Raw genomic sequence first — 21,979 nt, 5'->3', positions numbered from 1 at the left:
TTCTCTCCAGAATTGCTGAGCATGGACAGAATAGGAACAGATACCTTCTGGTCAATTTCCCCTGCAGCAGCACCTGAATATTTCTGTAACCTTTCTTCCACAGTTGCTTTCTTTTACTTCTATAGCAATCTTCTTTCTTTCTAAGTGGATTCTGCATACTACATTCCAGGTAGAAATGAGACACACTTTGGGGTAGAAATGAGACATTGTTGCACCCATTTTACGGGCATAAAACAGGCACAACGAGGGCCAATATAGGGTCAGACGTCCTGCGCTCCGAGGACATCTGAAAGACGTCAGACTTGATATTGGGTCACGACTTTTTTCAGGCATTCCTGGCGGCTGCCTAAAATAGGCATTAGGCCCCTATGTCAAAATAAGGGGGCTGACCCCTGTTTTAGGTCCCCTTGCAGAAACCGGATTGTGATGAGTCAGAGCAAGCACCTGATCTGTGGCCTAAGTAGCAGCCACCAGGTAATCTGTTTTTTTTTAAAAAAAATCAAAACTACATTGCAATGGAGTAGCAGGAGCTGGAGTGCTCCCCTGGCTCCACAGTACTCGCAATCAGCACACAGACAGCGCATCGCGGTTACGAGCTCGAAAACGGGCCATAACCAATTTTTACCCCTTTGATTCTGCAGTGGTTGTAACACGAACTATGAGGAAACTTTAGCATTCTATCATGTGCTCCCTTTGAGCTTATTCTACTACTGAATTTAAATCAAACATGCAGATCTACAAAAAAAATCTTCCAATTTGTGTTAATCTGTAAGCGAATGTATTAACAATATTCTAATTGGAAAACATGTTCTGCTGGGAGCATATTATGCATGGATATCTTGTAACCCAGATCAGAAACTCTACACAGTAGAGTTGTATATGAAGGGATTTGATACAATGGAATTTTATGCTTATATCAGAATTGTATTTGTTCCAGGCTTAGCCAATTGTACTATAGTTGAGTTTCATCCTACACATGCTCCAGTTTGTCCAAAATTTTGCTACCCACATCCTGTCCCACACTTGATCCCACTATGCATATCACCCTTGTCCTCGCCAATCGCCATTGGCGTTCTCCCCATTACACAATGCACAGAATTTTAAATCTTTGTCCTCATGTACAAAATCCCTTCATGGATCTCACTCCTCCCTACGTCTGCGACATCCTCCAGCCCTATGTGCCAAGGTGTCACCTTTGCTCTTCTTATTCTGGTCTCCTTTGCATTCTCCCTCTCCCTCAGCTTCACGTTAAATAGTAGCACCTTTAGCCATACTGGCCCCATATTCTGGAACTCTCTCCCTAGACCGAGGTGCCAATGTAACCCATTGAATTAAACTCACAATGTAATTAAACAGTCAGTGAGTAGTCACCAATACCCATTTAATTCTTTTTTTCTCTGTAAGGTTCACAATTCTAAGTAATAGCAAAGCACAGATGAAGTAACTTATTAAAATAACTGTTCAAAATAGAGGTGAGGAGAAGCAGATTCTACAGTGATGCACGACCACTTTTAAAACTAGCCACTGAAAAGTCCTGAACAATTGGGTCTGATATTCTCCGGCCAGTGCCAGCTAATCATTACATCGCAATCAATACATGGTATCTTTTAGGTATGAAAGTGATTAAATGAGATAGCAGGGGAGCAGAATCAATTATTAATGTTTCCATTTGCAGGAAAAGATTAAAGTAAAAGATAACATGTAATGAGCTGAGACAGAATGAATTAAATTAAATGAATTCACTCACCAAGAACGGTAACGCAAGCCATGCGGGGTTGGAGTATTTGAATTTATTGTTGCATTTTTTCCCAGTTTGGGGAGATAATCAACACTATACTATAATGACTTTTGAGTCCTGTTACTCAGCACATTTTATTAAGATAATTGTGCTGTTAAGCACAGCTCACCTCTGTGGGCTGAAGGCTTGCCTGAAAGTGAATAATAATCTAAACCTTGAAACAGCAGTGGAAACTGAACCTAAACACTAATCCAGCACTAGACAGTGCAATAGTAGATTATAAATGAAAATGGTCAGATCACAAAAGACTTTCAAAAGAAAACAAACACACTGACTGATTTACACAGGTATGCTGTAGACTATGCATTGGAAGTATATATTGCAGACCTGGGTCCTCATCCTGACCTCCAAGACTTTACAGGCATTATAAAAAAAATACTTTTTTATATTGATGGTCTGCCACTGGCGGCAAGTAAACAATAATCCCACTGTCGGCAGCACATGGTAATATAAATGAGGTGACCTCTACACCTTTGACAGCACTCAGGACTTAACCTCTTGTGGGTCCCCAGAACAGAGTTCAGAGAAACGGAAACCAAGCACCTTTCGTTTGTCCTCCAACTGGGACTGGAAGCACATGAGTGAAGTTTAAAAAAAGGATTGTTGGAGATTGGAGTCAGGAGGCCATGAAAATGTGTTCACACCCAACTATGCTACACCGTTTACAGCAAGGTGAAGCCAAAACCGCTTTATATCAACAAAAAATGTTTAGTGTGACTGGACATAGCCTTGAAATTCCAGGTGGGGGGAGTTTCCCCCAATCTCCCACTGTAATTCTGGTAGAAGGTTGGTGGAACCCCCAGCAAAATGGAAATTTAAACTATTTGCCTGGGAGCTGGGTCAGTCTCCCACCAAAATGACAGTTGCAGGTGGGTAGAACCCCCACGGAATTTCCTGGCTCCATCTCTCCTGTTTGAGCACCAGTTTCCCAAAGCCCCGGCAGGGTTACACAAGTGCCAAAGGGGTCAATAGGATCAAGGACACTTTCATACTTTGTTTCACATTTTCACGTTCTGTTTGCTTCACACAGCCTCCAGCACTGGCAAACGCCATGAATTTCTTCTACAAAAAAATTCCACTGACAGGCTGAGCATTGCATTCTGTTTAAGTAGCTCATTATTAGGCACAGACACATTATTGTGATAACATCTATGGGCTTCAATTGACTTTCTCCTGGGCTTTCTTGAAGCCCTATCAGCCCCATCAAAAATGCTTTCTACTCCAGCTGTAATGTATTGCTTTTTCTTTAATTTTCTGCAGTCTTTTTTTAAATACCTCCGCAAGCAATATATAGTTTTCCAACCAAAAAAAAGTGGGTGGGCAATCTGCTCCCAAGCCCATTCTAATATGACACTGCGTCTGATTTTCCTTTGGGAGAACAGCTAATGATCGCTCAGCATCCCCCAGTGACAATACAGCCAAGGTGGGAATTACACCTATACTGGTAGAGTTTAACACACTTGAGAGCTGTGAAACTGGAGACCATCCCCATGTTCTGGTGGTTCATTGGTTGACCAAATGATTTGGTGTGGCATAAAATTCTGCGCTAATTCCCAAGGTTAAGGGAAGATTTAATAAGAGATGTTCAAAATGATATGGGGTTTTGATAGAGTAAATAATGAGAAACTGTTTCCACTGGCAGGAGATTCGGTAACCAGAGGACACAGATTTAAGATAATTGGCAAAAGAACCAGAGGGGAGATGAGGATAAATGTATTTGTGCAGCGAGTTGTTATGATCTGGAATGCACTGCCTGAAAGGGTGGTGGAAGCAGATTCAATAGTAACTTTCAAAATTGGATATATACTTGAAATGGAAAAAATTGCAGGGTTTTAGGGAAAGAGCAGGGGTGTGGGAATAATTGGATAGCTCTTTCAAAGAGCCGGCATAGGCATGATCGGCCGAATGGCCTCTTTCTGCGCTGTAAGATTCTTTGATGCTAAAACTTTCTACATTTGCTGCTTGCAGTATGATTTGCTGCCAAAGCAGCACAATTTTACATAAAAGGCCCGGAGGCAGAGAAAACGTCAGATTCTGAGCCAATCTGAGCGATAACAAATCACTTGTCGCAACAAATCACTTGCCTTGTTTATGAATGGTATTTGTTCGCATGCAAGTACCAGTTTCAGACCTGGACCTGCTTGGACCCACATAGGTCTGACAAACCTAAATTATTTGGTCGAATTACACAACAATAACAACTTGCATTTATATAGCATCTTTAATGTAGGAAAACATCCCAAGGAGCTTCACAGGAGCGTAATCATACAAAGATTTGACACTGAGCCAAAGGAAGAGATTAGGAGGAGTGATTAAAAGCTTGGGTCAAAGAGGTAGGTGTTAAGGAGGTTCCAAAAGGAGAAGGGAGAGGTGAAGTGGAAAGATTTAAGGAGGGAATTCCAGAGCTTAGTGCCTAGATGGCTGAACATCGTTTTCACATCGTTCACCTGACGAAGGAGGAAGCCTCCGAAAGCTTGTGAATTTAAAATAAAATTGCTGGACTATAACTTGGTGTTGTAAAATTGTTTACAATAGATGGCTGAAGGCATAGCTGCCAATGGTGGGGTGAAGGGAGTGTGTAAGAGGCCAGAGTTAGAGGAATACAGAGTTCTCAGAGGATTGGAAGGCTGAAGGAGGTTACAGAGATAGGGAGGGGTGAGGCTATGAAGAGATTTGAATATGATGATAAGAATTTTAAATTTCAGATGTTGGTGCAGTGGGAGCCAATGTAAGTCAATGAGCTCAGGGGTGTTGGATAAGCAGGATCGATGAGGGTTGAGGGAGGGAAGACGGGGACTGAACCATGGGAAACGACCAGGGTGAGAGAGAGTAACTCACATGTTCAGAGCTCTATTCACCAGCATCCAGCTGTGGCTCAGTGATAGCACTCTCACCTCTGAGTCAGAAGGTTGTGGGTTCATAATCCCACTCCAGAGAATTGAGCACAAAAATCTAAGCTGACACTCCAGTACAGTACTGGGGGAATGCTGCACGGTCAGAGGTGCTGTCCTTCGGATGAGGGGTTAAACTGTCTGCCCTCTCAGGTGGACAGAAAAGATCTCATGGCACTATTTCAAAGTCAAGCAGGGGAGTTCTCCCCGGTGTCCTGGCCAATATTTATTCCTCAACCAACATCACTAAAACAAATTATCTGGCCATTATCCCATTGTTGTTTGTTGGACCTTGCTGTGTGCAAATTGGCTGCCGCGTTTCCTACATTACAACAGTGACTACACTTCACAAAAGTGCTTCATTGGCTGTAAAGCGCTTTGGGACATCCTGAGATTGTGAAAGGTGCTATATAAATGCAAGTCTTCCCTTTTAAAAAAATGTTAATGTTAGAAAAGAACTATGAACTATAGCACATAGAAAAAAGAATAAAAATGAAGTTTCCAAGCCACTCTTCTCACTTTTTGGAGTAGATTTTCATCTTTAATGGAAAGAATACCGGGTGGGCTCTGCTAGAGGCATGCATTCCTTCCTGCCCATTTGTCACCTCTGCGCGCCACCCAGGCGATGCTTTGCGGGCAGGTAGTAAAAATGAAAATCTACCCCTTTAAACCTTGCTTTGCATCAGTTGCGGTTTTATCGCGGTGGATGTCAAGTTGAAGCAGTGTGATTCTGATTCCTGGAGGTGTCCTCACACACTACCTGTACTAATCTGATTCAATGAATTCACACTCACACAAACTACGCAGTTTTCATCAATGTGAAGCCAGAGCCATTTTACACCAACATTAAATGTGTAATGGAACTGGCCTTCACTAGTACAGTTAGTACCAAGATGGCAAATTGTTAATGGAAGGCTTGCAACTACTGGATTGGAAAAAAAGATATTAAATAATTACAACCAAAGTAAAATAGGTTATAACCGATAAATTCCACACGTGCAGAAACTCACCATTTCATTTATCTTTTTTTGTGGCTTCTTTGTTGTAATTTGCAAATAACTGAGGAAAAAGAAATGACATTTTGTAAGATTAAACAGCATGGCAGATTAAATCAAGTTTTAAACAAACAGCCATAATGAACATAATTTAAAAGTATTGCTGATTTTTATTATTGTGGAAAAGATCGTTATCCATTCAGTAATATTTATTTGGGATTTTTGCTTGTAGAATTTCTGCCCCTAAACATGTAAATGATAATTATTTCATTTTCCCAATTACTTCAGTTTATGTCCCTTTTTCTCATGCTGTTCAGATTCACATAATCAGACCAACTTCACAATGCATTTCCAAAGAACTCCATCCAACACAAGCACCCCAATACATTCTTTTGTAACAAACTAAACAAGGTAATATATTTGTCTTGAATCTTCTTCCCAAAACCCTTATTCATCATACTTCAAGCAGAGAACCACCACAACAGCTCCCTCTCTGTGCAAGGAGAAATAGTTTATTTTGATTGGGGACCAACCTTAGTAAGTATTGTACTGATACATCAGAGTTATGAATTTATTTGCTTAAAAGCTGGTAGAACAAAGCAATATTTCAGTAGTATAGTTGAATGCAATTTACCTGCTCCAATAAGATACAGTGTGTATTTGGATATACAAAGTTAGGAAAGTGAACATAAATGATTTTCCATAGACATTTCTGCCGAAAGCATTCAACTTAGAAAATACAAGTCTGTCCATTCAATCAGTCGCAAAGACTTCTGTGTCATAATTATGGTTTTATAAACTTACTTAAAGCTGTAAATATGTTAAATACTTTCTAAAGTATTTTCATTTGTGGGTTATTTAGAATGAAAGGGAAGGTACTGATATCATAAAAGGACAGAGATCCTTTTTCTGTCTCTTTCCTGATGTTTTAGGAAACAGGGTTTCATAATTTAAGTTCCCCTGATGGGAAGTGATCAAAACACTGGAAGGGGAGATATTATTATGTTCCGATAAGACCAGTGTGGTTTCAAATATATATCTCTATTTTATTATTTAAGTAGCTATTTATGTTTTAAGGCACCAAAGTACCAACACCACAAGTCTGTCATATATCAACTAGTTGACACCAATAGCAAATCAAATTTAAAATCCAAAATGTACCATGAAACTGCAGAGAGGCAATTTTAACTTGTTGTGCTTGACGTTAATGGGGCAGTAACAGACACAAAATGGCATCAGTAGCCTTAGCACCCTGTTAACCAAAGTGAAGCAGCCGGCGCCATTTTGAAAGGAGCCTACCGCTGTGTGCCCAAAGTGCCTGCCGGTCCCCTGTTAATATGCAAATCAGGGTCCTAAGGCCCCCAGTTGCCATTTTAGGTTGGAACTGGTCGGAGCGTGGGCTGCTCACGCTCCGATCAGTTCCATGGGCAATGGAGCCATAGAGGTCCAACAAAGGTAAGTTTGGAATTATTTTTGTGAGGCCGGGAGGAGCAGGAGTGTTCTCCAGGCCCTATAAAAATAATCTGAGCTGCTGCCACCCCGGAACCCCTCCGTCCACACCACTCTTCCTGCACTCATCTTGCTGTCAGCCCTGGAGGCCCAATATTGCCTCTAGTTAATCCGGCCAGCTGCATCAGGCCGCCTGTTTGATGCCCTGCAAATGAGGCCGGGGCTTCAAAATCGCCGTGGGCATGAGCAATCGGCCAAAGCACTCCACCGATCAGGAGCCCAAAATTGACCCCCATCTGTCTTGATATCCCTAGTTGTGTAGTGACAGCACTGTCCCTATGTTCTTGTAGTATACAGGTGGTATGTGCTGTCTCGATTAACTAATAAGGTAGTCGTGGTTTGTCTGATTCTATAGCCCCAATTTTAACGCGGAGCAGGAATGCAGAGGGTAGAGCCCAGGGCAGGAGGGAAGGGCCCATCACAGTGCGGGAATGAGGCCTGGGCCATTTTAACTTCGCAGCATCTTTTCAATGATTGAAATCGAACACCCGCCCAAACCCAACGTCAATCATTAGGTGGCTGGTGGGCGGGAGCGGGATTTCAGGCAGCAGGAGACCGCCACCATCGACCCGAGGGAACAGTCCCTAGCATCAGATAAGTGTTCGAGGAGATGGGATCGCAGTCACGGGAGGAAGAAGGTGTGCTCCACAGGCCGATGGATGCCTTATCAATATATAACTGTCGGGGGTCGATGATGTAACTTGGACCCCGAGGCAGGGGAAGCCACTCCTGCTCCTCCTCAAAAACTTTAAAAATAAAACCTACCTGGGTCTCTTCGGGCCATGATCCAGCCTGCCTCCAGGTTTCACTGGCGACTCTGGGACTGGGCATCACAGCCAAAATCCTGAGTTAAAATTGAATCAGGGTCCAAATCCAAAGTTATATATCAATGAGGCACCTGTGGCACGCACCTACCCTGCCATCCAAATCGCCAGGGTTAAAATGTATATGAGCGCAAACGCATCGGGAATGTAGGGGGTAGCGCCCAACCGCCATTTTAACCCCGCGAGAAACATTCCTGCTAGATGAGCAGGATTATAATTGGGGTTTATGACTCTGTTTACATAGCAATGGTTTGTACTGTCTCTATAATCCTGGTTCTATAACGGTGGTTTGTACCATCTCAATAATCCTGGATCTATAGCGGTGGTTTGTACTGTCTCTATAATCCTGGTTCTATAGCGGTGGTTTGTACTGTCTCAATAATCCTGGTTCTATAGCGGTGGTTTGTACTGTGTCTATAATCCTGGTTCTATAGCGGTGGTTTGTACTGTCTCTATAATCCTGGTAATGTAGGGATGGTGTTGGTTGTTACTTTTTAAGTTGTGCTTTTTGAGGAACACACAATGTCATTCCCATATTTACCAACAGAATTTGTGAAAAAATGTTCCCGTGAACTTAGTAATAAACTCTTAATCTTGTCCACATCAAGTGTACATAGGTTCTTTATCAATCAACTAATCATTCTACCTAACAAGTAGCTTACAGAATTTGTCAGTATATTAGCAAATAATTTGTTATTGCATCAAAACAATTTTAGAAATATGTTTAAAAACTGCACAGAAGCAGCTCAATATCCTTGCCAATGATCAGTTTGTCAAACACAATAATGTCATGGAATTTGGACTATCAAGCTTATAATATACCAACTAAGCTTGGCACTGCTACATAACTTGCTATATCACTCGGGTTTTTCAAACCAGCGTTACAATAGAAAGTACTCACTCCAGGGTTTTAAACTTCTCCACTCCTGCCGCTACATAGCTGGCTCCGTTCTCCAGATCATCCAGATCAAAGACTCTGTGTCCCTCCTTTGGGGTGTAGATGTTCCTGACTGCCCCAAAGGGTGCGTTAATGCCCTTGGTGACCTGGTTAAGGAAAGTGTCAAAGGTGGAGACTTGTTTGTTGATGAGAAACCTTCTGCCAGTGAAGAACGGATCCCCATTTCGGTAAACTATCACACTCTTAGCTGGCGGTGGCTGCGGGGGAACTCCTCTTGATGCTGTGGCCATGGCCTTTAATAATAATAACAATCATAATAACGATGCTATAAATGTCTGCAGTCACTTTCATTCACAGTCACTGAGTTTAGCGTGGACCATCAAGATTTTGTCTTCTCCATAAGGTCCCACAGTCAAATTGTGTGAAACACAGATGGCTTGTTTGTCTGCTACCTCAATTTTGACCTCACTACGGCAACTAAAGGTAGCAATCACTGAACCAAAAAATTAACTTTTCTGACTTGGGAGGAAAATTTGTAACCTTGAAATAAAGCATAACAAAACACCTTAGATTAAGAAAACGTTCCAGGCTACATTAGATCAGGTTAATGTTTGTACATCAGATATCAGGTCAAGCTAAAGCATTTGAATAGTTACTGTGGTATTAAATGTAAAAAGCAATAATAAGCAAGTAAAGCCGCCTTTCAGAAATGCTAATAAACAGAATCTCCACGTACACCAAGTATTTTAGTCAGTTGGATGCACACCTCAACATCACAATAAGGAACACACATGTGCATTAGTAATATAGCTATCACATTACAACAACTTGTATTTATATAGTGTCTTTAACGTCGTGAACACTGCAAGACATCCCAAAGAAGTGAATGAGGGTATAGTCGAAGAAATTAGATTTGAGGAGACCTCTGTGGGTTGGGAGAGAGGTAACAAGACGGAAGATTTTAAGCAGAGAGTTCCAGATTGTGGAGCCCTGGGTCTGAAGGTTCTGCCACCGATGGTGGAGTGGAGGGAGGTGGGGGTGTACAGGAGACCAGAGTCAGAAGAGCAGAGGCCACACACTGGCACATAGGGCTGGAGGAGGTTATGGAGATGGAGTAAGGCAAGGTCATGAGGGGATTTGGAGAGCAGGGAGCCAATGGAGTTCAGCGAGGATAGATTAGGGAGAACATCACGGCAGTAGTGAGAGAGGATATATCCGAGGGTTCGCCCACGGAGTCGATATGGGTAGAACTGAAAAATAAGAAGGGAGAGATCACGTTGATAGGATTGTACTACAGACCCCCAAATAGTCAACGGGAAATTGAGGAGCAAATATGTAAGGAGATTACAGACAGCTGCAAGAAAAATAGGGTGGTAATAGTAGGGGACTTTAACTTTCCCAACATTGACTGGGACAGCCATAGCATTAGGGGCTTGGATGGAGAGAAATCTGTTGAGTGTATTCAGGAGGAATTTCTCATTCAGTATGTGGATGGCCCGACTAGAGAGGGGGCAAAACTTGACCTCCTCTTGGGAAATAAGGAAGGGCAGGTGACAGAAGTGTTAGTGAGGGATCACTTTGGGACCAGTGATCATAATTCCATTAGTTTTAAGATAGCTATGGAGAAGGATAGGTCTGGCCCAAAAGTTAAAATTCTAAATTGGGGAAAGGCCAATTTTGATGGTATTAGACAGGAACTTTCAGAAGTTGATTGGGAGAGTCTGTTGGCAGGCAAAGGGACGTCTGGGAAGTGGGAGTCCTTCAAAAATGTGTTAACCAGGGTTCAGGGTAAGCACATTCCTTATAAAGTAAAGGGCAAGGCTGGTAGAAGTAGGGAACCTTGGATGACTCGGGAGATTGAGGCCCTAGTCAGAAAGAAGAAGGAGGCATATGACATGCATAGGCAGCTGGGATCAAGTGGATCCCTTGAAGAGTATAGAGATTGCCGGAGTAGAGTTAAGAGAGAAATCAGGAGGGCAAAAAGGGGACATGAGATTGCTTTGGCAGATAAGGCAAAGGAGAATCTAAAGAGCTTCTACAAATACATAAAGGGCAAAAGAGTAACTAGGGAGAAAGTAGGGCCTCTGAAGGATCAACAAGGTCATCTATGTGCGGAACCACAAGAGATGGGTGAGATCCTAAATGAATATTTCACATCGGTATTTACGGTTGAGAAAGGCATGGATGTTAGGGAACTTGGGGAAATAAATAGTGATGTCTTGAGGAGTGTACATATTACAGAGAGGGAGGTGCTGGAAGTCTTAACGCGCATCAAGGTAGATAAATCTCCGGGACCTGATGAAATGTATCCCAGGACGTCATGGGAGGTTAGGGAGGAAATTGCGGGTCCCCCAGCAGAGATATTTGAATCATCCACCGCTACAGGTGAGGTGCCTGAAGATTGGAGGGTAGCAAATGTTGTGCCTTTGTTTAAGAAGGGCGGCAGGGAAAAGCCTGGGAACTACAGACCGGTGAGCCTGACATCTGTAGTGGGTAAGTTGTCAGAGGGTATTCTGAGAGACAGGATCTACGGGCATTTGGAGAGGCAGGGACTGATTAGGAACAGTCAGCATGGTTTTGTGAGAGGAAAATCATATCTCACGAATTTGATTGAGTTTTTTGAAGGGGTAACCAAGAAGATAGATGAGGGCTGTGCAGTAGACATGGTCTACATGGACTTCAGCAAAGCCTTTGACAAGGTACCGCATGGTAGGTTGTTACATAAGGTTAAATCTCACGGGATCCAAGGTGAGGGAGCCAATTGGATACAACATTGGCTTGACGACAGAAGACAGAGGGTGGGTGTAGAGGGTTGTTTTTCAAATTGGAGGCCTGTGACCAGCGGTGTGCCTCAGGGATCGGTGCTGGGTCCGCTGTTATTTGTTATTTATATTAATGATTTGGATGAGAATTTAGGAGGCATGGTTAGTAAGTTTGCAGATGACACCAAGATTGGTGGCATCGTGGACAGTGAAGAAGGTTATCTAGGATTGCAACGGGATCTTGATAAATTGGGCCAGTGGGCCGATGAATGGCAGATGGAGTTTAATTTAGATAAATGTGAGGTGATGCATTTTGGGAGATCGAATCGGGCCAGGACCTACTCCGTTAATGGTAGGGCGTTGGGGAGAGTTATAGAACAAAGAGATCTCGGAGTACAGGTTCATAGCTCCTTGAAAGTGGAGTCACAGGTGGATAGGGTGGTGAAGAAGGCATTCAGCTTGCTTGGTTTCATTGGTCAGAACATTGAATACAGGAGTTGGGATGTCTTGTTGAAGTTGTACAAGACATTAGTTAGGCCACACTTGGAATACTGTGTACAGTTCTGGTCACCCTATTATAGAAAGGATATTATTAAACTAGAAAGAGTGCAGAAAAGATTTACTAGGATGCTGCCGGGACTTGATGGTTTGACTTATAGGGAGAGGTTAGATGGACTGGGAATTTTTTCCCTGGAGAGTAGGAGGTTGAGGGGTGATCTTATAGAAGTCTATAAAATAATGAGGGGCATAGATAAGGTAGATAGTCAAAATCTTTTCCCAAAGGTAGGGGAGTCTATAACGAGGGGACATAGATTTAAGGTGAGAGGGGAGAGATACAAAAGGGTCCAGAGGGGCAATTTTTTCACTCAAATGGTGGTGAGTGTCTGGAACGAGCTGCCAGAGGCAGTAGTAGAGGCGGGTCCAATTTTGTCTTTTAAAAAGCATTTGGACAGTTACATGGGTAAGATGGGTATAGAGGGATATGGGCCAAGTGCAGGCAATTGGGACTAGCTTAGTGGTATAAACTGGGCAACATGGACATGTTGAGCCGAAGGGCCTGTTTCCATGTTGTAAACTTCTATGAAACTATGTATATGGCGAGCAGGGCTTTGTATAGGATAAGGTGCAACAGTGGAGCTTTGAATTGAACTTTATACAGAAATAGAGCTAGAAAGGACAGCAAGAATTGTAGAAGTTGAGCCTGGAGTGATGAAGGTGTGTCCAGGTACGTTTTGAAAATTATGCATTTAAATCCACATATTTCTGTATAAATAGATTGTGCAATGAATGGTTTCCATTTAAGTTGTGAAATCAGTTAATCACCAGCTGCAACATAAAATAATCATCACCTGAAGCTCCAGTATATATGAACAAAGGAGTACTTCACTCCAATTGTACAATTTGAAATATGAGCTGTTGGAACAATATCGTTGTTAATTAACATATAGGATAATAGATATTTAGGAGCATGTTACAAGGCTGCAACACATCAAGGAACACATAGGCATTACAAGAATGGAACGTACCAAAGGATTGATAAATTTGAAAATCACAAGCTGATATCACCTTTAAACACACTGCAATGTTTTTTTATCTTGCTAGGCTGGCCATCCAAGGATGCTAAGGAGTTTTGGCTCACAACATGCCAGAGCTACATGTTGGAGAGTGGGTGGTGGTGGACAAGTGTATTCAGCAGTTTGATGAGACAGTCCACCCACTGAGATAGTTATTCTCAGCCAATTTGAAATGTAAGGATGTGACACACCTATGTAGTGATGGAAAGCAATTTCTGACCCGGCCTCTATAGCAGAGGTGTCCCATCCTGTTTTCCAAGTGCAGGGCCTCTTTCTTTTATCAGGTGACCTTGTGGAGGATCATGGAACTGAGGTGGCATTCTTCAGGCTTTCTCTGCTGCCCACTGTGTTATGCCCCTTGTCCGTTGGAAGGCATTCCACAGTGTCAGCGTATCCATCCCTCAGCTTCTTCCATTTCTTCTTCTTTGTCTTCATCAAATCAGACAAGACAATAGCACCTCCTCCTGGGAATTCAGCCAAGGTTTGGGATATGAATGAATCATCTCTGTAGATCTATGAATATGTCATTTCTGAATATATGACTCTGGGCTCAAGATCATCTGACGGGTATTTTTTATAAAAGGGCTGCTGAATTGAATTACATTTACTTGCAAATAAACTACGAAATGAAGATAAAAGAGGAAAGGTAATACTATAGGGGCAATTTACAAAATTGTCATCCCAGCAGGTGAGGGTCCTGGCTGGAAGTGTGATTTTGTAAAATTCGACCTTGTATATAATGCATTACTGACATCCATCTATATGTCTGTGAAGACTTCCAGTGTCAACCTTTTCCATTATAATTTCCTATGTCCACATTTATAATGGTAACTGTCCATGTAAACATAGTGCACTGTAATTATACCTTTCACCAGTGGTAGCACTATAGCACCTTGGTTTTGCATCTTTCAGCTCCTCAGCCTGTACTAAAGAAACATCCATATGCTCAAAGCCAACTCTACTTCTCTGCTTCCAATATTGCAGAAAGTCTTGCTGTTTAACCATGCATAATAACATAATATTAAAATATTATAATCAAAATAAGCATAATGTATAACTATAAATAGAGATTGAACGGTTACTATGTGCTCTGGTCCAATTACCCCTTACCTTCTAACCCTGCTTCATCTGAAGATTACACTTGGTCTTGATCCCCCTGTGCAATGCCACGGGAGATTGACTAATATCGTATATTAGTATAAATAAATTACATGTGGTTGACATTCTAAATAGTGAATTAAACATGACATAATTTTAGGAAATAACTTACCTCAGGGACCTGGCTGGTGCAGTGAGTTAGATACTGGCATTTTACCTCGGCAATCTGAGTTTAAATATAATTCAGATTGATAAGATGAAAGTTTCCTCTATTCGCTGGCTGTAAGAGCGCTAAGTAAAAAATAATTGGAACATTCTCAGTCCAATTACCTGTGGGCCCACAGCACTAAACTTCCCCAAATTGAGCATTAATTAACATAAAATAGGCAATCTCATGCAGAGAAGCCAGAGGATGATTGGTGTGGGAATTGAAAAAATGTTACACCAGTGGAGCAGAGTGTGCTCTTCCAGAACTGAGGCACATTGCTGGGCAGAACAAATGATCTGTATTCTGTATCTAACTGTACTGTGGCTGACCTGGGAGTGATGTTCCAGGGAAGCAGAGAGATCCATCCCACAGATCTAACGTGCCTCACCTTGATGAGCTCAAACCCCACAAACAAAAAAGAAAAATCACTTACTGGAATCACCATCATCTACCTCATAATCTACATCTCCTCCCAATTAAGCTCAACGTAAGTAAGTTCCAACACTATCTCCTTTACAGGAATTAAGGGTCTCAGGTTGTGAAGCAGTCCGTGGCTGCGTACAGCAAGACCTGGACAACATCCAGGCTTGGCCTCATAAGTGGCAAGTAACATTCGTGCCGGACAAGTGCCAGGCAATGACCATCTCCAACAAGAGAGAGTCTAACCACCTCCCCTTGACATTCAACGGCATTACCATCGCCGAATCCCCCACCATCAACATCCTGGGGATCACCATTGACCAGAAACTTAACTGGACCAGCCACATAAATACTGTGGCTACAAGAGCAGGTCAGAGGCTGGGTATTCTGCAGCGAGTGACTCACCTCCTGACTTCCCAAAGCCTTTCCACCACCTACAAGGCACAAGTCAGGAGTGTGATGGAATACTCTCCACTTGCCTGGATGAGTGCAGCTCCAACAACACTCAAGAAGCTCGACACCATCCAGGACAAATCAGCCCGTTTGATTGGCACCCCATCCACCACCCTAAACATTCCCTCCCTTCACCACCGGCACACAGTGGCTGCAGTGTGTATCATCCACAAGATGCACTGCAACAACTCACCAAGGCTTCTTCGACAGCACCTCCCAAACCCGTGACCTCTACCACCTAGAAGGACAAAGGCAGCAGGCACATGGGAACAACACCACCTGCACGTTCCCCTCCAAGTCACACACCATCTCGACTTGGAAATATATCGCCGTTCCTTCATCGTCGCTGGGTCAAAATCCTGGAATTCCCTACCTAACAGCACTGTGGGAAAACCTTCACTACACGGACTGCAGCGGTTCAAGAAGGCGGCTCACCACCACCTTCTCAAGGGCAATTAAGGATGGGTAATAAATGCTGGCCTTGCCAACGACGCCCACATCCCATGAACAAATAAAAAAAAATTAATTTCCATGGCCTCTGCAAGCCTCATGCTCAAATGCAATCTTACTTTTAGCAGTTTACTAGATTTCATTGAGCTGTTTTGCCACATCATATCATTTTTTTATATGTTGACATAGAGACTGTTTTCATCCACTCAGCCACCTTTTCCTACATCTACAGGCTTTAAGGTTTGATCAATTCATGGCCATATAATTATTGCTAACGTTCATTTTTTTTGTAGTAAAATAAACAACAACAACTACTTGCATTTATATAGCACCTTTAACATAATAAAACGTCCCAAGGTGTTTGCCAGGAGCGTTATCAGACAAAATTTGACATTGAGCCACGTAAGGAGGTATTACGACAGGTGACCAAAAGCTTGGTCAAAGAGGTAGGTTTTAAGGAGCGTCTTAAAGGAGGAGAGAGAGGTACAGAGGCAAAGAGGTTTGCAAAGGGAATTCATAGTTTAGGGCCTCGACAGCTGAAGGCATGGCTCCCAATGGTGGGTCGACAGAAATCGAGGATGCACAAGGGGCCAGAATTGGAGGAACGCAGAGTTCTCGGAGGGTTATAGAGCTGGAGGAGGTTACAGAGATAGGGAGAGGCGAGGCCATACAGTGATTTGAACACAAGGATGAGAATTTTAAATTCAAGGCGTTGCTGGAACGGGAGCCAATGTAGGTCAGCGAACACATGGGCGATGGGTGAATGGGACTTGGTGCGAGTTAGGATACAGGCAGTAGAGTTTGGATGAGTTGGATGCTGGTGAGTTTCATGATCACAGTTTTCTTCTCACTTTGTTTTGCAAATTAGATTTATTCTGCAAAAGCATGATTACTTTATGCTTATTAAGTATTTATTTTAATATTTAAGTTATTTTTTATTTATTTTCCCCCTAAAGTCTCCCCACATCGTTCATCTTCCTTAGTCAATAGGAAAGGCCTATTCCCAGACCTCTGCTAATGGCACTCCGGTGAGAGTGCTAAGAGGTGCAAAAGATTAACCCAGGTGACTGATGCTCCATTTTCAAGGATGCCTAAAGTATTAGGGAATGGAGGGCATTTACCCCACCATTGGCAGGACTCACGCAGGGTATAAAGAGATGCACGAACTCCTGTCGGTGGAATGTGGATAACTGTCAGAGCCGCATGTTTGGCGTGAAAATAGTTGTCAAAAATCCCATTTTTCTTTCCAATATTACTTTGTTTCTGCTGATTCTGTTTTTTTTCCTTCTTGTGAGAAAGCACCTGACCTCTGCTTGGCAACTCCCCCACAAAAAGCACCACTGTTATTTGAGAACAAACAACATGATGAAACAAAGGCACTAAGCCACATCCTACCAGTCCATGCAGCACATGGGATCTCAATACACTGTGCTATCATGATGCTGTGCTCTTACTTTTAGAAACCAAAAAAAAATGTCAATCGTTCGTTGAAATGGCATGGAGTGGTGGGACGAGCTCCCAGTTTGAGCTGTATCCTCACAGGGAGGCAGAGAAAATCTAGGACAAGCCCACCTGAGTTGCTCTGATACACCTCCTGGTGGCCACTTTCAGGACAAAAGTGGCAGTGACTCAGAAGCCGGTCCTCTCTCTGATTGCTCTCTCAGCCAGATACGTTGTATTGAACAGGGACACCTATAGGGGGGAATAAATCAAGATAAAATAATTACCTTTAAAAAATTTGAAATCAATAGTTCATTTAAAAGCTCACTTATTGTTGGTCATGCACCTAGGTCACCAATCATTTAAATATTTATTTTATTTCCCATGAGGTTTATTTAACTTGGTTGGAGCACTGAAAGTCTCAACTTAAACTGAAAGGAATGTTATTAGGGATGATAGTATTGGACATCAAAATCTTGCATTAACGGTAAAGAATTTTTCACCTTTTGATGACCACCTCCACATGGAGCAAATTAAAACCCAATGTCACTGCCACTCAAATCAAATCATTCCATCACAAGCACAAGCCATCCATCACTACAGGTCAAGAAAGCTGCCGTAAGGCAAAAGAAGTCCACTCACTGAAATTAGTTTTGTTTCCCATTGAAAATATACAGTGGATGGCCTCATCGCTAATGAGTTATCTGCTCAGTCTGGCTTGTGGAGATATTTACTCCACTGGCCATGATATTTTATCTATATACAGAATTTCATCACTTGTGTATTATTTAGTTGGGTCTCATTATTGGATAAATCTATCCAACAGCTGGATGGCCTCCTCTGTGCTGTAAGATTCTATGCTTCTAACTATCTATCATGCATTCCTTATTATAAAAGCCACTTGGAGATATACCAGTTGAAATAAAAATTACTGTCTGTAGCAGGTAATTAATGTTGTACAATTCATTCATTAATTAGCTCGGGAGTTCAGTTTTTTCTATCCATTCTTTGCATTAAATTCCTGTCTGCACAATTTTAACACAGCCATTAATCCAATTAACATAAACAGATGAACAATAGAATTAAAAGGGCACAAACAGGAGTTTAAAGTGAACCCATTAACTAGTGCACAGTGAAAATTACCCCCACCACCCTCCTTTCCATCCTGTGAGTTCTACATCCCAAAAGGTGCTACAGCATGTGGTGCTACTTTGGTAAAGACCCCATGTGCATCAAACGGACCATCAACTTTATTTATCATAGATATTAACAAAAATCACTATCGTCTAAATGTTGTTCTTCGGGTCTGGTCTGGGTTATAGGGGTTCTGCTGATATACATAAATCAAACTTTGTTCTTGCATTTTAGGACATTATTCCAATCCTATAATTGGATTACAGTTTACTCCTGATCATTTCATAGAATCATAGAATCATACAGCACAGCAGGAGGCCATTCAGCCCATCATGTCTGTGCCGGCTCTTTCAAAGAACTATCCAACTATTCCCACTGCCCGGCTTTTTGCCCATAGCCCTGCAAATATCTCCTTTTCAAGTAAATATCCAATTCCCTTTTGAAAGTTAGTATTGAATCTGCTTCCACCATTTTTTCAAGTAATGCATTCCAGATCATAACAACCCACTGCGTTAAAAAAATCTTCTCATTTCTCCCTTAGATTTTTTGAAGTTATTTTTTGTGCTAACATTTTTTGAATTGTCAAACAAATTGAATTAAGCATTGTAAACAATAAAAATGGAATCATCAGATAATAACTAAGATTAGTAGACTGCACTGGTTGTCACGCACTGGGGCAGCATCCAATTTCCTCTGTAGATCCACTTGTGTAACCTTACTATAAAATCACATCACAAGGTAACGTCCTCTCGATTTTCTTCTTAAAAGAACTTAAAGATGCTCAGATTCACTTTTGACAGCGGAATGTGTTAGAAATACAGCAGCTTGATAGTTGCACTATGACTTCGTTGTACTTACCAGAAAATTGGTGGAATTCGTGAATTGTAGTAGAATTAACTGTGTTTTACACATTCTGATGTGTTTGATCAACACGTAAACATATGCAATCCTGTACCTTGAGGATAACTATTATTAGCCGGTCCTTACAAGGGTTTTTTTTTCAGTACACTTAGAAATGAGTGTTCAGTGGGTGTCTCCAGGTTTGTTAAAATACAGACGAATGCAATTGCGTAAAGTGTGGGGAATTCAAGTTCATGGACACACACAGTCCTGCCCTTTGAACAATACAAGTGAGGGTGTGAGAGAGAGTCAGAGAGCTGACAGAATAGGTGGAGGAAAAAATGAAGCAAAGGGTTTCCGCTGAGCTCACTTACTCTAACCGTGTGATTGAATGGCAGTGGATGTCTTGTGCTGTCTGTGCGCCGCTTCGCTCGCTGTCCTTGGCCCCACTCCCGGCTTGCTGCAACCGCTCAGTGTTGGGAGTCAGCTGTTGTCACGAACATCCATTCCGCTGTTGATTTATTCCGACTCACACGAAGTACTGGCCCTGGGCAAACAACGGGCCCGCTCCGACTTTCCTTTCTTCCATTGGTCGTTTTAAAATGTTTCCCACAGCCAAGGGCAAAAAGAAAACTTTTCAATGGGCTGTTTAATGAGGTGGAGATGCCGGTGATGGACTGGGGTTGACAATTGTAAACAATTTTACAACACCAAGTTATAGTCCAGCAATTTTATTTTAAATTCACAAGCTTTCGGAGATTTTCTCCTTCCTCAGGCAAACATTTGCCTGAGGAAGGAGAAAATCTCCGAAAGCTTGTGAATTTAAAATAAAATTGCTGGACTATTGGTGTTGTAAAATTGTTTACAACTGTTTAATGAGAGCTCACTCATCTTACTTTAAGTCGTTGGATTTTTCTCACCTTCACATTCTTTCCAATAGTTTTTTTCTCTCCCACCCGCATTCCTCTACTCGCTTTCCCTGCCTCCCTCAGTTTTTCTCTCACTCCTTTTCTAATCCTCTGTCCCCCCACCCCGCTGGTTTCCCTTTCCCTTATTCACTCTCACTCAGTCTGAATTTCTCCTCTTCTCTCTTATTATCCCCCTGTCACTTGCCCAGACCCTTACTCACTCCTGGCCCCAAAATGATTTGAGACTGTTCAAAATGCTTTGCAGGAGTTAACCCAAGAGAATGTACTTGCCACTTTGAATAATATTAACAGTGGAACCCTAGTAATACTTGTTGGTGACATAACCTCCCAAACCCACGACCTCCGCCACCTAGAAGCACAAGAGCAGCAGGTGCATGGGAACACCATCACTTCCAAGTTCCCCTCCAAGTCACACACCATCCTGGTTTGGAAATATATCACCGTTCATTGTCACTGGATCAAAATCCTGGAACTCCCTATACTACAGCATTGTGGGAGTACCTTCACCACACAGACTGCAGCAGTTCAGGAAGAAGGCCCACCACCACCTTCTCAAGGGCAACTAGGGATGGGTAATAAATGCCGATCTTGCCAGCGATGTCCACATCCCAAGAATGAATAAAACAAAATTCTTACCCGCTCTGCCACTGATATGGATCTTCCTAGCACCATCTCTGAGGAAGATTTCAGGTTTTCAAAGTAGTGGTCAATTTTAGAAATGCTTGATTTCAGTACTTATTGTTCACCCTAAGGTTCTGGTTCCATGATTGACTGGAACTCAGGAGCAAAGACCAAAGGCCAGAAACATCATTACACAAACTGTGCACTGCTGCAATTAATCTCCACTACAAGAAATATGACCATCTTTATAGCAAAGTAAAGTACAAAGTTTTATCCTCAACCCCTGTTCTCTGAAGGAGAGAAACAACTTTATGAAAACTGCAACTTTGACATGATATATCAATAGGTAAACTGCTTTAAACATAAACGACTCATGGGAACTACAAGGCTAATGTTAGGGGAGCATTTTTTGAAAAGGAAACTGGAGGCCCCTTTAACTATCTTGCAAAACAATGTTACAAAGTCTACTACATGCCTTACATGGGCATAATTAGCAAATCATTAATCTTGCTTTTTTAAATTAAATTTAGCAACCATTTTTTGCCACTGAAACCAGATTGAGAAGGACTATCCTGAAACCGATAACAATTGTAAATAAAGAACGGTTTAGTCTACATCTGTACAATCATGGAACAGGCCAGCTTCACTGCACCAGCTCTTCTTACTCAGAAACTCTTACATGGATAATACCTACTTCACCTTCTCAGGGGCTGCGATTGTTGCTGTTAATCTTGGACACAGTGCACAGGTCTTATCGTTGAGTCACGTCTGACAGACTAAGATATCAATACACAGCTTTCAGAAGGTCTGAAATCACTGAGACATGTTTTGGAGTCAAAGAAGAAATATGCAACATGAATACCTATATAACTGACCACTGTTGCTTAGTAACTCATAGATTGTCTCAAGTTTATGACTGATTCTATTTTTGGAATGGTGGCAGGAAGGATAATTTTTTAAACACTGAAATAAGGAAGGTAAGAGAATGCCCTTTTTAAAAAAAGTATCAATTGGTAAATATTTTATAGCCTTTAATGAGTTTTCTGATATCTGAGAGTGCAGTCTTTCAACCATCACAAAAGAATTGCTCATTTAATGCCTTGCAGTTGGCAAAGATGTGGAAATGCACAGATAC

The 21,979-nt window shown here is 42.0% G+C and overlaps 1 protein-coding gene across 8 annotated transcripts in view; it reads right to left on the bottom strand.

Annotated features, from left to right (window-relative positions):
- LOC137321684 (doublecortin domain-containing protein 2) overlaps positions 1-21,556 on the bottom strand; it is a 170,648-nt gene extending 149,092 nt beyond the window's left edge. For 2 of the 8 annotated variants that reach the window (XM_067984225.1, XM_067984227.1), the window contains exons 1-4: positions 19,669-19,876; positions 17,453-17,572; positions 8,919-9,208; positions 5,700-5,748 (exon numbers count right to left, since the gene is read on the bottom strand). In XM_067984225.1, coding sequence (XP_067840326.1) covers positions 5,700-5,748; positions 8,919-9,205 — 336 coding nt within the window. In that variant the 5' untranslated portion in view covers positions 9,206-9,208; positions 17,453-17,572; positions 19,669-19,876. Of the gene's footprint in view, positions 1-5,699; positions 5,749-8,918; positions 9,209-17,452; positions 17,573-19,312; positions 19,590-19,668; positions 19,877-20,859; positions 20,964-21,538 lie in introns of those variants that run through there. The other 6 variants (XM_067984226.1, XM_067984224.1, XM_067984219.1 and 3 more) reach the window with 6 other exon arrangements.
- Positions 21,557-21,979: the final 423 nt, after the last annotated feature.

The sequence above is a fragment of the Heptranchias perlo genome, chromosome 5, assembly GCF_035084215.1.
Source record: "Heptranchias perlo isolate sHepPer1 chromosome 5, sHepPer1.hap1, whole genome shotgun sequence".
In the NCBI taxonomy this organism is placed as follows: Eukaryota; Metazoa; Chordata; class Chondrichthyes; order Hexanchiformes; family Hexanchidae; genus Heptranchias; species Heptranchias perlo.
The sequence above is the reverse complement of the archived record's forward strand: the minus strand, read 5'-3'. Positions and strand labels throughout refer to the sequence as shown.